The sequence below is a fragment of the Leucoraja erinacea genome, chromosome 22 (assembly GCF_028641065.1).
Source record: "Leucoraja erinacea ecotype New England chromosome 22, Leri_hhj_1, whole genome shotgun sequence".
Taxonomy (NCBI): domain Eukaryota; kingdom Metazoa; phylum Chordata; class Chondrichthyes; order Rajiformes; family Rajidae; genus Leucoraja; species Leucoraja erinaceus.
The window spans coordinates 14,958,732-14,971,741 of NC_073398.1; the positions used below are offsets into that span (position 1 = coordinate 14,958,732).

The 13,010-nt window shown below is 40.0% G+C and overlaps 1 protein-coding gene across 9 annotated transcripts in view; it reads right to left on the bottom strand.

The window, feature by feature from the left end:
* Nucleotides 1–13,010, bottom strand: part of anks1b (ankyrin repeat and sterile alpha motif domain containing 1B) — a 646,306-nt gene that overhangs the window by 539,392 nt on the left and 93,904 nt on the right. For 7 of the 9 annotated variants that reach the window (XM_055652967.1, XM_055652963.1, XM_055652970.1 and 4 more), the window contains exon 2: nucleotides 7,551–7,586. The exons of the other annotated variants lie outside the window; for them this stretch is intronic. In XM_055652967.1, the coding sequence (XP_055508942.1) occupies nucleotides 7,551–7,586 (36 nt within the window). The remainder of the gene's footprint in view (nucleotides 1–7,550; nucleotides 7,587–13,010) is intronic. 9 annotated transcript variants of the gene reach the window in all.

Sequence of the window (13,010 nt, forward strand, 5' to 3'; positions counted from 1 at the left end):
TAGGAGCACCAGGTAACACTAGGTTAAGTTCCTATTATTCCCATGGGTCCTTTCTGTAACACTCCCAAACAAATAGGTATTTTTCCCGATAGATTATGTCATCAACAAAGTCTAAACACTGGTATCCCAGCGCCGCTGCGATTAGTCACGAGAAACTTCAAATAAACTATTCTTGTATAAATATACCGGAAGAAACTGTTCAAGTCTTTCATCATAAATGTAAAATTTAACACAATTTTCAAAAAACTTTTATTAGCGTTCTGTTGTCTTCAGACAGATACATTTATGAAGGTACACAAAAATGCTGGAGAAACTCAGCGCGTGCAGCAGCATCTATGGAGCGAAGGAAATAGGCAACGTTTCTGCCCGAAACGTTGCCCATTTCCTTTGCTCCATAGATGCTGCTGCACGCGCCGAGTTTCTCCAGCATTTTTGTGTACCTTCGATTTTCCAGCATCTGCAGTTCCTTCTTAGATACATTTATTAGTTGCCTCTCCCAAAAAGAATGCACTTTGTGAGAGAATCAGACAATTTGCAAGTTGAAAATTACAAAGTGCCTGACTTTTGCAAATTATGAACTATGGACAGCAATCTAACCGTAAAGCTCTGTTACAATTTAAATGATAGGTATCACTGGGCAATGTTGGGGTGCAGCTGGTTTTGTGAATTAAATATATTTTATGGAATAAAGAGTTCTACCCAGCACCCATAGCAGCAGCAACAACATTGCTCTATTTCTGGGTTTGATAAACAAAATAGGTAGATGCTGGAAATACAAAAAAACAGAAAATATTGGAAATACTGAGCAGACGAATGGATGGCGAGTGACCCGATGAGTGTTTCCCGCATTTGTTTCAGATTCTGAACATCCAGTTTTTTGTCATTTGAATTCACTGTCATTTCTCTTCCAGGAATGGTGTTGATCAAGTTCTGCCTCTGATGGGTCTGTCTCTTTTGCCTTGCATATTCTGATGAATAGCCTTCAAGCCGAAAAATTAGCTACATTTCTCTTTCTAATATGCTGTCTGACTCGCTGAGTGCTTATGGGATGGTCTATTACTGTTGGTTGATTCCAGCTGATTAATGGCACTTTCTCAAAAGAGATTAGCTTCAAAAAAAAATGAAATGAAATGAAATGAAATGAAATGAAATGATTCAATTTATTGTCATTGTCAGTGTACAGTACAGAGACAACGAAATGCATTTTTAGCATCTCCCTTGAAAGGGAGACACAGGGCGTCGCGGTGTGCCCGCGCCTGCCGCCGTAAACATTCCATTACAGGCAAAGGTGGGTGAAGTGTCTTGCCCAAGGACACAACGACAGTATGCACTCCAAGCGGGATTTGAACCGGCTACCCTCCGGTCGCCAGCCGAACTCTTAGCCCATTGTGCTATCTGTCGTCCCTTCACCATCATAATTGATGTCACATATGAGAATTGATGTCAACATAGAACATAGAACAATACAGCACAAGAATAGGGCCATAAACCCATAACATATGCGCCAAACATGATGCCAAGATAAACTATTCTCATCTGCCTGCACATGATCCATACATATCCTTCCACTCCATGCTTCAACAAAAGCTTCCCCTTCAACAAAACCTTATTTCACAAAATGCATATTGCCTTGGTCTGACTTGCAAAAACTTATCTTCCAACATTGAAGAGAGTGGATTCTGGACATTATTTCTTGAATTTTGGGAGTACTGGCTGTTTCTGTCTAATTTATCCATTAATTACCTTCCCTCACTACACTGTTGGGCAGCCCTCACAGTTCCAATGTTGATACACCTTCCCTGCAGACTCAGTACTCAACTGGAAGACTGAATTTTCATCCTTCATTTAATATAATCCACAGTTTTTTCTCCACCAGTGTCTCATACATTTTTCACTGTCATAACAATAAACCAATATCAATACGGCAGAAGGTGGATGTGGTTGCAATCAGGATATCAGCAGCAGGGATTCACTCAGGGCGATGTTCAAATCCCAACTATCTTTATGTGTAAGAAGGAACTGCAGATGTTGGTTTAAACCAAAGATACACACAAAAAACTGGAGTAACTCAGCGGGGCTGGCAGCATCTCTGGAGAGAAGGAATATGTGATGTTTCGGGTCGAGACCGTTCTGAAGAAGGGTCTCAACCTGAAACATCACCCCTTCCTTCTCTCCAGAGATGCTGCCTGTCCCGCTGAGTTACTCCAACTTTATGCCGATCCCAAATATCTTTAACTGTTTCATCAATAATCGCCCTTCAATTATATGGTGGGGAGAGACGAAAATGACTGATGATAACACAATGTTCAATTCCTCACAATATCTCATCTTACAAAGCACAGTGACATTTGATCTTCAATGTCACTGCCATCTCTGAGATCCCAACCTTCAATATTCTGGGGGTCACAGTGGGCAAAAACCCAACTGGACAAACTACATAATTATAATGGGTAGTAGGCGCTGCATATCATGCTCGCTTTTTGACAGCAGTAAACTGTTCCACCATATCCAAAGCACAAGTAAGGTATACATAGTGGAATACTCTCCGCCTGCTTCAATAAAAACTCAGTTAAATTCCATCCACCACTCTTATGCCCCTGTCCCACTTAGGAAATCTGAACGGAAACTTCGGGAGACTTTGCGCCCTACCCAAGGTTTCCGTGCGGTTCCCGGAGGTTCTTGTCAGTCTCCCTAATGGCCGAAAGAGGTTTCTGCTTCTTCTATGTTCCGGCGATTATTTCAATAAATTCAAAACCGGCCGCGACTAAAAATAGGTTGCCGTTTTAAAAATCGGTAATTTTTTAGTCGAAGCCGGTTGCGATGCTAGTTGAAGGTGGTTGCTGGAGGTTGCAGGTGGTTACCAGACGTTGCAGGTAGTGGAAGGTCTTACCTTCCACTACCTGCAACCTCCGGCAACCACCTTCAACTAGCATCGCAACCAGCTTCGAAACCACTTTCGACCATTAGGGAGACTGACAAAAACCTCCGGGAACCGCACGGAAACCTTGGGTGGGGCGCAAAGTCTCCAGTAATTTCCGTTCAGGTTTCCTAAGTGGGACAGGGGCATAAGTATTTGTGTCCTCCACCACCAACACACAGTACCTCATTGTCCTCTTTTGCTATCTATTGCTGTTGTCTAGTGACAATGTCTGGCCTCCTGACTCTCTTTGAATACAGATAGTCGGAAGGCCTACGACTGGCATTAGGCAGATCCTGAATGAAGATAAATGAAAAAAATCCCAACCCATTGTATGATTTGCCTTTTACAGTTCCCATCTGTTAGCGAATATCTGCAGGTTTTTATCCTGTCCTGAAGCTTACATGTGGAACAGAGATATACATTTAAATACGGAAATTATACTCCAAGTGAGAGTGGATTGCAATGAAGCAAGAATTTATGCCACATATCTGTGAAATGAACACTGTTGTTTGGAAGAACTCTCAGCACAGTTGCAGCTGATTAGCTTCTGATTCTCGTGTCAACTGGTTGCTCAAGATTGGGCATGATACTCATAATTTTGAAATTCAAAACACCTGCAAGCAAAAACAGCTGATGCCAATCCCCAAGGAATCTGTAATTTACAGATTTCACTATAATTAATTTTAATTGCAACAGGAAGTATGGTCAGAATTGAATTTCTGAGAATGTATTATCCAATACACAATCTTCCAACAGAATAAAATCAATTATCCCTGAAAATACGTTCAACAGCTCATAGTTGAGCCTCCAATACGATTTTTATTTCTCAACAGTATTTTTGAAATTTTCTGATTTTAATTTAGTGAAGAACATTTTTTTAAATCATTTTTTGCATATTAAAATAGGAATAATTCTAAACACTATTTTTTTCCTGCGATACAGGAAGTTAGAAGATTGTCTGGGTGCCTTCCCTCCTTCCTTCCTTCCCCTCTGGTTGTCCCTCAGGCTGTTGCCCATCACCTGATCCCCCTATAACCTACTGGTAAGCACAGAACCCCCCCTGCCACATGCCATAGAATATCATTAGAATAGAATTTCACAGGATAACATGAACAACCACCTTTTACTACTGAACCTGTTAACATAGCAAAAACATCCCAAAGAATAAAGCAATTAACAAACAAAAAAAATGCCACTGTGCCATATAATGAATATCTCAGCAGATGACAAATGCTTGATAAAGGAGATAGTTTTCAACCGACATGTTAGTCGAGCATTAGAAATAAAGAGGTTAATGGAAGTCAAGAGCTTGAGGCATTGTTAGATGAAGGAGCATGTGGCAATGGTGCAAAGCCTACATTGGTTAACTCCTGAAAAAGGGCATCTGGTTTACTTGCAGGATTTTTTCCAACCTGTGGCCTGTCAAGCAAGCAACAAGCCAACACCACGATGTCAGTTCATTCCAATGGTTTCTCATGCAGGCAATGCTGCTGATTGTATGAGTCAGAAGAGGGCCCAATATCTTAACCAGTTAACATTCGTTAAAACTTCCCATCTAAGGGAAAGTACAATGCATTTTAAGAAATAAAATCCATTTTCCCTGGAAATATTTTCAAACAGCTCAGAGATTGAATTTAACTTCCAATACAATTTTCCTTTCTCATCAGTAGCTTCTGAATAATTCTGATTTTAATTTATTGAAAAAAGGGAGAACCTTTATCCATTTTTCAGGTGAGCTGTAAATGAATCCAACCTGGGAAACAGCAAAACGTGGCATGATGCACAAGGCAGCAAAATGTCATGGTGGAGATTGAGTTAAGAAATATTGTCTGGTTGTCAGAGAGAGCCAGGATATTGTCCAAAGACAACAGAAATAGATGGCAAAGGAGGACAATACCAGGGGCATGAACCCAAGGATCTGAAGATCAATAATCTCACGAGTGATCAAGATCAGAGAAATTATCTTGAAATGCCTTATCCTGCCAACTGTACAACTAAAGCAGATTCAGCTCAGTTCACTACAGCTCTACAACTCAGCAACCGACAATCTGTATGAATGAGGACTCATCTATCTATCTTCTATATTACTAAAAGTCTGTTCTTGACCGATTTGTGCGCTGTGTGTGCTGAGGATTTTTCCCGTCGATGAAAAATGACAGAGATATTAATGTTTTTACAAAATTCCCCATTCTCTCTGCTGCCCCTGCTGGAGGGAGGGGGAGGGACTATAAAACCAGGAAGTGGTGTGCCTCAATGAGTCTCTGCAAGATGGAGGAAGCCAGAGGGTCACGTCTCTGAGCTCTGAATAACATTGAACACATGTCTACTCAACTGTGAGTGCCCTTAATGTGGTTTGAAAATGAAAATATGGCTGGTTTGAAGTAAAAATGCACCGCAAATGGTTGTTTGGGTTGAAGTAATTGGTAGAGAAGTGGAATTGGTGGAGAGGTGGAATATTGCGTCGGGGGACCAGCCCTCCCGTGTGAACATGGGACCCAACGGGTCCCACTTAGTCTAGTACATAATATATATGTGCTACTGCACCCTCACACACCTACCACCATTACAAGCCTGACACCTACACTCACAGGTTGGCATTCAATCATCTCCACCAGCATAACGGAATGCGCAACACTTGTAGAATCACTTCCTTTTCTCACACCGGAAAGAGTGATGCACAGCAGGGTAGGGGAAGGAAGGATCTACCCTAAAGGTGGATGGGTGTGTCTGCAGGGCCAGCAGCCCATGGGGAGGGGGGGGGGGGGGGGGGGGGGGGGGGGGGGGGGGGGGGATCTGATGTTCATTGTTAGTGGGGCTGAAAATATTGAATATGACTGTATGCTCATCTTTACCATATTTTGCCACATCTCACAACCATCTCAAAATATTTTCCTCTTACTCCAACACCTCTTTTCACGATAGCCTTATCCCAGAAGCTATCTCCAATCATATACACAATTAAGACAAACTGACCAGGCAAGATAGAATAATAAGTATTAGCAGTAATTAGAAAGATCTGCCATCGGATACTGATGCTCAATGCATAGGGCACTCAGATTATATTTTTCCATAAATGGCCCCAGTAGCAGAGATTGTCTGGGCTCTTTCCTTCCTTGTTTTCATCTGGTTGATCCTCGGGTTGCTGCCCATCACCTGATCTCTCTATAACTTGCTGGTGAGCACAGTCATAGAATATCAATAAAGAGATTTCACAGGTTAACACAAACAACCACCTGCCTCTAAACTACTGAATCTTTTAACATAGCAAAAACTTCCTAAAGAAGAAGACAATTAACAAGCAAAAAAATTGTCACTGTGCCACATAAAGGAATATCTCAGCAGATGACAAAAGTATGATGAAGGAGATCACTTCTAATCGGCATGTTAGTCAAGCAGTAGAAATAAGGTTAATGGAAATCAAGAGCTCAAAGCCTTGATAGATGAAGGGATATGTGGTAATTAACAAGAGATCAAAATTGAAAGAGCCCAGGTAATCTGGGACTAACAGAGATTAGAAATTGGTGAGACCATGGAGCAAAAATAAAGAAGAAAATCAAAGTACTCCTTAGCTACATCAGAATAAAGATCATGTGGGCAATGGAGGAACCAGACGGCGCAATTTAGGAGAAATAAAGCAATGTTTTGAATGACATCAGAGTCATGAAATGTGGTTCGACAGCCAGGGATTTATTGGAATTGTCAAATTTGAAGGTAATGCAACAATGCACAAAAGTTTCAATAGCAAACGAGCCGAGTCAGGGACCATGTTAGACAATTACCAAAAGGCAGAAATGGGCATTCTTTGATGGTATCAATATATTGCCAGTGAATGGAATTATGAAGGGGATGAAGAAAATGGCTTTTGTCTTCCCAGTACCTAGATGAATGGCATTTCAACATCTAGCACCAATTAGGCTAGCAGTCCTGAATTTACGTAGAGTGGCAAGATCTAGTGAAGTGATGGCAAAGAAGGGTTGGATGTCACCATCATACAAGTGGAAGTTGATGCTTGTGATTGTACGAGTCAATAGCATTTCAGAGAGTGATGTTGAGTAGCAACATGTAGATGAGAGATAAGAAGTGATAGATTTGGAGGAGGACAACATTAGCAATACTGCAGGAGCAGAAACGAAAGCAATTGCTGGTGGCTAACTATCTCCAACTAGGTTGATAAAAATGCAGCCAGCCAATAGATTCCCACCCACTGGTGGGAATGTTCCAGGCAGCAGCCACGTCAAGAGGGATAAGGTGAGATGAATTAGCTTCATCACAATCTGCAAGATGCCTTTCAGAGCTTATTCAGAGTTCCTTTAGTGATGTAACCAGTGTAGAAAATTGCTTCCAGGGATTAACACAAGGAGTTCTGGATAAAGCAAGCATGAATTTGTGAGATTACAAGGTGTTCAAAGAATGATTTTCTATGTTAGACTAGGATAGGACTAAATCAATGTGATGTAGTTAAAAAGACTGCAAGAGCCAAGTTCTATTTAAAAGATCTATATGCAAGCAACAACCAGTAAATTATATGCTATTTGCTTCAGAAGGAATGAAGTTGAAATGATTAAAATGGGTCAGCGGTTATAGTGCCAGATTAGCATTTTGTTAATGTCCACATTTGAAGGGTTCTTACCTTGTGGGTGACAGTTTGGAATGCAGAAACCGCTTCCTGGAAGGCAGAAGATGAAATTAAATAAATTTAAAGCTGTAAACAAAATCTTTCGAAGAAAGTCAACCCTTAATCTATTAACGAGCTCGACGAATGGAAACCTTCCTGTATTTGTGAAAGAAGATAATTATTCCTGGAAGGCAGAAGATGAAATTGAAACAATTTTAATCTGCTACATAAATTTAAAATTTCAGCTGTAAACAAAATCTTGGTCGAAGAACGAATCACAGTGCTTGGGCACATATATTGGTTCAGTCAGGCTGGATCATTTTTTTCCAATTATATCGGAGCAAAACTATCACAGAAGCTTTAACCCATTCTTCCATCCTGCTGAGAACAACCTCAACAATCCAATACTGACCATCCTTTTTTCCACCTATTCATATACTTTAAGGTACAGAGGAGATTTACTAGAATGCTGTTGTGATTAGAGGGTATTAGCTAAAGGTGAGCTTGCATAAACTTGGACTCCCATCTCTGGAACATCATAGGTTGAGGGGTTTGTATACCAAATTATGAATAACCTAGAAGAATTGTTCATCAAACCTCTAGAGGACCTTTGTGTGCCAAATGTGCGGAGCTTTTTGTATTCACAGAGAGTTGTAGGAAAGCATATTTAAATTATGCACATCCATGGGCATGGAGGGATCCAAATTCGCCATATTTCGCGCTAATGGGTCAAACGGCCTGTTTTATGTTTTTTGTTTAGATAATCTAAAATTTCACAGCTTTGGTACAAATTTTGCCCATCCCTCGTTCTATTCCATTAGATCACTGTGCAACACTAAATCGACAAATTATGCAATGTCCAACCTATTTCAGAATTCCTTTCTAGCTGCACATCCATCCGAATCCAAATTCGTATTTGCTCTCCACTTGTAAGAAATAAGCTAAATCTTGCACACCCCATCAACTGAGTTTGTTAGATCAAAAACTATCCCTGGCCTCGCTCCTAAAACCACTTGGTTTCTTCACCCCATTACCCTCTGCACATTTAGTGCTTTACTACAAAAAAAATCAGATTACAATTCACTCATTATTTAGCTATGCTCCATTTGGGCAGAAAATATCACATTGTGTCACACATCAATCGCAATATGCATGATGTTAGCGAGGCAAATACTATCTTATTTTACGGTACATCAATAGTTCTATGGACAGCGTGTGGTCACGAATGGATGCTATTTGCTGATGCAATATCAGACCTACTTATACAGCCTGAAAAATATGATTATACAGCACAGAGGTACAAAGAGGTATGGTTGAAATGTATAATGTCATGTGATAGCATTGACTGCCTTTTGTGGTGTAAATCACTGGATAAATCACTGAATGATATTTGTGTCAATCCACATGATATCAAGAAATGGATGAAAATACTGGAAACAAACACCATACAATCTGTAGTACTAAATACTTGCACAGTCGAACCAGCTACACCCAAGCTGAGCTATACAATCACAATTCTGGCTTCACCCTCATAATGTGGAAAATTGGCCTGGTATGACACAAAAAGCAGGACAAATCCAATCCCGCTAAACACTGAATCAGTCCATTCTCAATCATCAGCAAAAAGGGTTGAAGGTGCCTTTGACAGTCATCCGGTGGAATTCATACCCGACTTACCAAAGCCCAGTTTGCGTTTTTTTCCAGCACCATTTGGCTCTAGACCTCATCATAGCCTTGATCCAAACAACTGAGCTCTGGAGGAGAGTTGGGAGAATCTGCCCTTGACATCAAGACATCTCTGGTAACATTTATGTCAACCGGCACAAAAGAAAGGATACTCCAATATTTAGAGTAAGGCAGCACACAAAAGGAGGAGAATTGTGATATTTGGAGAAATCTCAGGCATGGTCTGATAAGCGGCAAGTGACATTCACATCACAAAAGTGTCAGGCAATAATGCAACACCTACTCTTTACATTATGCCAGCCAAATCCCCCATCAGTAACAATCTAGGGGATTACCATTAACTAGAAACTCAAATGGAACCAGCCTCCATTGTGCAATATTCGCCAAAGATTTTTGATGAGCACCAGGTCAGCAACTCTTAAGAGCTTCACACTATTCAGGGCAGCAGTCTATTTGATCAGCACACCATTATCCACCTTAAATGCTCATTCTCTATCACTGGTTCACCATGCCCGTCATGCAGGCCGCCTACATATATTGTAGTGGCTTGCCAAACCCACTTTGGTCATCACCCAAACAAGTTACCTTTGCCACCAAGATGGCCAAAAGCAGCAGTGGAGGGAATCACCACAACCTGCAGATCCATCTACAAGTTGCACACCATCAGGTTGCAACTGCAACTGTCAGCTTGCATCGCCGCTTGGTTTGGGAACAAGACCACAATAATTGCAGAGAATTGTAGATGAAGCCCAAAACCATCATACCCACCAGTCTTCTCACCATTTGCTCCATCTCAGAAAAGCAGTCAACATAATCAAAACTTGTTCCACCCATTCCTTCTTCTCCTTGCTGCCAAATTGCAGAAGGAAAAGCTCGAGAGTGTGCACCAAACTCAGAAAAAGCTTCTTTCCCTCTGTTATCTGCTACCAAATGGTTCTTCCAGAAGATAGAGTACTGTCCAATTCATCTCTACTCCTATGTGGACATTGGACTTTACCTATGGAACTGATGCACTGCAATGCTGCGAACTATATTCTGCACTCTGCATCTTCTCCCAAGCACTTCTATTATACTTGAGATTGACTTCATTGTATTTATAAATAGTATATCTTATCTATTTGGATAGAATGCAAAACAAAGCTTTTCACAGTGTCGTGGTACACATGACATTAATATACCTAAAATATCCATGACTTGGAAATATATCACTGATTCTTCATCATTGCGGAGTCTAAATTTTGCAATTCCTACCCTAACAGCCCTGAGAGAGAACCACAGCAATTCAAAAGGTGGGTCACTACCAACTTCTTAAGGCCAAGTAGGGGGGGGGGGGCAATAAATTCTGCCAAAGATGCCCAGACCCCCAAAATGAATCCACAAAAGGTTTATTAAACACCCATTTTGTGTGTCCTTCCAGAGGGAAGGAAAGGGTGCAAGTGCAAATCTTTCAGCGTGGCCAAGGTACGTTGTACATGAATGCAGAATAGGTTATTTCATGAATTTCAAGTACACCATCTGTGAAATCATCAGCTAGTTAAAACATCTGCTCCCTATTACACTCTTGAACATGCTTCAGGATTTTATTGAGAGGTGAAAATGTCAAAAAGAACATAACATTTCCACTGGGATAAAATCTGGGTTGGAAAATGTGAAACTAAATATCTATAACCTTAAGGGAAATGTGGGCAATGTTTAAAATACATGCCTAACCTACACAGCATCAGTAAAAATATAAAGACCTGAAAAATGCTCACCAACATGTAATTCAGATTCAGATTCAGATTCAATTTTAATTGTCATTGTCAGTGTATAGTACAGAGACAACGAAATGCATTTTTCAGAACTGCAATGCAAAATTCCAGAACTTCCTCATTTTATTCTAGATTTATAACATTTCAGGAGGAGTGTGGGAATAATATTAACTTTTGCTGATTGTATAAAACACATTAATTTCCCAGTTTACATCTCCCAAATATTCTTTCTTCTGTAATATTCAAATAATACGTTGAAACGAGCCAGATCGCATAGAGTACTTCTTAGCATGTTAAGAGGAGTCTTCTCTGCAAAATCTAAATAAAGCACTTTATCATGTGAAGAAAGCTTGCAATGTGCTTTGCTAATTTCTGATGTGTATTTGTATTAAAAAAAATAATCACATGAAATAAACAGTTCTGTTCCGACTGATTTTTAAAACATTATTAAATAATAAAATCAGCAATGTGGTTTTCTATTGCTAATCCTAATCAACACAGCTGGAATCAGGCACTAGAAAGAAATATGGAAATGAAGTAAAACGGTTCCAACGTGTGTTATAATCAGTGATAAGAAATGAATAAGTTCAGTGCATTTCTGTGCCAGTAATCTAATTACCTATTGCAATATAAAATGAGGGCACTTACTAAATAAAACCATTAGTAATTGTCCCTCATAGCTTAGTGTAAACTGTTTTCATTTTTTAGAGCATTTGTCTGTGCAAAAATTAAATGATTGTTATAAAATATTATAAAAATATTCAAATCAAGCACGAGTCAAACTTGAAGTGGAGTGGAGGAGAGTTGTTGCAATATCCAGAGTGCTCCAGTGGTCACAAGAGACCAAGACTGATTTGATGTGGCTTGACAATAGTAAAATAACATGCAACATTTGATGTTAGTAAAAGAACAAAATGGACAAAAGCAAGTCAAAATTCCAGGGAGTCTTCCGACGATCAATATTTCCAAATATCTTTGGGATCTAAATTCAACCACTGCTAATCAGATTGCTCGGGATATTCATATTTAATAATCAAGAAGATCATTTTGGAAGAAAAACTTAGGAAAATTAACATTCAAGAGTGTCGTAAAAATAGAAAACTGAATCTTTGATCAGCACAACCTGCTGCATCAGAGCCCCTTTTGCACGGAAATTCCTTACCTTACCTGTGCCTGTATTTGGTTTATGCAGTGTGTGCTACATTGGTGTTACTACAGAGACAGCAGAAGAAATAACCATTGATTGCACCAGGGAGGAAAATTGACTGCACATCACACTCAGACTGCAGTCTACCAATAGTACTATTTCTAAACTGAACACAATAATTGAAATCCGCCTTTGGGAACATTTATTTGGTTCAACACCGCAATTAAACTGTTTATCGAGAATGTATTTCTTATAATTTGGAACTAAATGTTTTGTTTTTTTGTCACAATCAAGACTCAACATTTAGCAATTTGCCACCAACCTGCAACAAAGATACATTTCTTAACATGACAAACAACATTAATTATATTATCACAAACTTGCAGTGGTTTAGCACATATTTTCATGAGAATGTGGGAGGAATCGTGAAATTCATCACTCCAATGGAAGAAAAAGATAACATCCCATTTAAAAGTATTTTGCCTGTTTTGTTACCAGAAGTGATGCATTGAGCAGAACTGTATACTACTTAAAATATCAAAACAAAAAGTTAAAATTATTCTAGAAGGGAATAGGAACCAAAGGTCAACTTTTACACACAGGTGATGGATAAATGGAACGAGCTGTTGGAGAAGGTTACACAAAAAAGCTGGAGAAACTCAGCGGGTGCAGCAGCATCTATGGAGCGAAGGAAATAGGCAACGTTTCGGGCCGAAACCCTTCTTCAGACTGATCGGGGGCGGGGGTGGGTGGGGACAAGAAAGGGAAAAGCAGGAGGAGCCCGAAGGCTGGGGGATGGGAGGAGACAGCAGGGGGGTTGAGGAAGGGGAGGAGACAGCAAGGACTAACAAAATTGGGAGAATTCGATGTTCATGCCTGTTGGAGAAGGTT